Genomic DNA, 2,719 nt, shown 5'->3' on the forward strand with positions numbered 1-2,719 from the left:
CATCAGGTCGCTTATTTTGCGAGTGGCAGTGTAGGACCTTCATGAAATCGGTCGATGGTTTACAATACACCGTGTGGAATTGTATATTTTGGTGCCCATTAAGAGGATAGATGTTAGAGAGAATTTCAATTCAGTATACAGAATTAATCCGGTCAAAGATCATGATAGCATAGAGTACGCTCGCTTAATTAAGTATGTTCAATGCGACGATACTCACTATCAAGAAAAAACAGGTAGACTCAAACTATCCAATAATCTCCTGTTGATCAAGATTGATGCTTGTGCATATAAAACTGAAAAGAATGAAAACACGTGCAAGTGGCACTGATGCAAGGCTATGCAACTTCTATTTGCATTTGAAGTGCTGTATAGACTACACCTTCCTAATTTCGTTCAATCGTATAGAAGTTACCTCCGCCCTTCGTGCCACTATTCTCTTTTTCGAAATATCATGCGAAAAACGTATGTGTGGAATTTGCACTATTAGTTGTAGACCTAGCCGATTGACCAACAACTATATTTATAATAATTAAGGAATGTGCACACACCATTTCTCTTACGAACTACCTCTTGAATCCGATACGGCCGAACACTCCCGCAACACGATCATACAGTCAGCAGCTGAATTGGCGGCATTGTACCGTCAACTTCTCCTACAATCGACGGGAATATAAAGCTTACCTCAATAACGACAATCTCGCCACATCAAAGACCAATCCTTGAAATACTCAGCTACCACTGGCTCAATATAACGAAGAGTATCAAATAAAGCCTCATTTATTTGCATTGTACTGACGAAAGTATACATACAACTACACAGCCACGTAAGTAATTGTGGGTAGTTGTGATGGGCTTCAAAAATGGCCAACATCGGACGGAAAAACATTAGGAACACCTCCGCCAGTGTTAATACTGTAGAAACGAGTCTACGCACGATTCGGCCGACCAGTACCAACCAACAAACAGCAGCTCATCAGTCTACTGACAGTTCTATCATCACGGGCTAGCTGTAAACCTGGCTACGCACAGTCTGCGATACACTCAGACAACCTGACACAAAAACGAGCAAGAACGAGAAACTGATAACTCAAGTAGCATATACTTACCTGCTCTCCACCATTGGACTCCGCATCCGCCTCTACCATTCCATACCACAGCACATTTCCCCAAACCAGCGCCTGACTGTGTTCTGATGTGTTCGGCCGCATCCACCAATCGAACCACAGACTACTATTAAAATCCTCACGAGTCAGGACTCTATTTTCTTCAGTTGTGGCATGTTACCCAGTCGGAACTATGGCCCAACCACAGGCACTTCACTCCGAACCTCACATATCTGCAGCAGTGGCCCTACTGACATCAGACGAAGCCCACATGGACTGTGCACGGTGCACCTCGATGCGGTTTGTCTTCATTCGCAGGCCCCCTACCGTCCCTTGGAAAGGTTATGGCTGCCGAGAGACGATCCATGCTGCCTACTAGACGCCATGAAACCTCAGTTAGAAAGTACGCAGGCATTGACACCTGTGTCAACGTCCCCGATGCTCGCAAACTCTGTCGTGACCTAATCAGGCCCAGCGAACCCTTGGACCCACGAGGTTTGGTTATTACAAACCTCGATCGCCTATACACCTAAATCTACCTAAACACCGGCGTCGTACAACCAGCAGCTGTAAAACTGTGAAGTTTTGATGACTCCCGCCTATAGCCTATTGAATTACAAGATGGTTATGTCCTACATATCACTACGTATTGAGCTATATAATTTAGAAGGCTATGTTTCCACTCGTTGTGTTCAATTTAGAAGGCTATGCTTTGCTCTTAAAATAAAAGCCAGCAAAACCCACACAGAGAGAGAGAGAGAGGAAGAGAATGAACGATCTTGAGATAAAGGTTTTGGGACAAAATAGACTTCAACAAATATTCGAACTATTCGAACTTTGGTGATATGTATTTATGAATGTAAATCATAATATATACCCAGAGGGCAAAGGGGACACAGCATAGTATAAATATAACACGAACGAGTTACGAGATTGCAAGCAGCTATATGATGTGATTATATGTAGGCGCAACTCGCGAGCTATACTCATAAACATATTGATGTTTCATGTCAACAACTCAGCAAGCAGCCTTGACCCTTGTCCGTAGTTCTCACTGTAGGTTGAAACGAACATCTCAGCCAGAATTGGCTTCCGATCGGCAAGATGACGAATGTAATGAAACGGTTGGTGTCCAAGAAGAAAAGGAGGTTCCAGGAGGATGGGTTCGATTTAGATCTTACATACATAACGGAGAACATCATAGCCATGGGATTTCCTTCAGACAGTGTGGAGGGCATGTACCGCAACCACAAAAACGATATTGTGCGCTTCTTGGATTCAAGACATACGGACAAGTAGGTGAATCTTGAGTTCCTCAAGGATGTATATTGATCACGATAACCTCGACTTAATCTGCGCGAAGTTGTATAAGAGGGAACTTACACGCCTGTATCTGTATACTTGTACCATGATGTGCACGTGTAAACACATATATTATACCACACGGATTTTCGTACCAGGTATATACATACATCTATTGCACGATGATTATCAAAGTGTAAGATGTATATATATCATTATATTTTTTTCATTAAGCTATTCTAGAGCTAATCGAAAAGATATCCACATTCGCTTATTATAATATATATACATACACACACACACACACACACACA

At 42.5% G+C, this 2,719-nt stretch overlaps 1 protein-coding gene across 1 annotated transcript; it reads left to right on the forward strand.

Annotated features, from left to right (window-relative positions):
• Positions 1-2,207: 2,207 nt before the first annotated feature.
• On the forward strand, positions 2,208-2,398 carry SARC_06641 (hypothetical protein; the record flags this gene model as incomplete). The annotated part of the gene is made up of 1 exon (XM_014299454.1): positions 2,208-2,398. A coding segment is annotated over one exon (191 nt), but the record flags the coding sequence as incomplete, so codon positions are not given.
• Between the last annotated feature and the right edge of the window lie 321 nt (positions 2,399-2,719).

The sequence above is a fragment of the Sphaeroforma arctica genome (genome assembly GCF_001186125.1).
Source record: "Sphaeroforma arctica JP610 unplaced genomic scaffold supercont1.481, whole genome shotgun sequence".
In the NCBI taxonomy this organism is placed as follows: domain Eukaryota; class Ichthyosporea; order Ichthyophonida; genus Sphaeroforma; species Sphaeroforma arctica.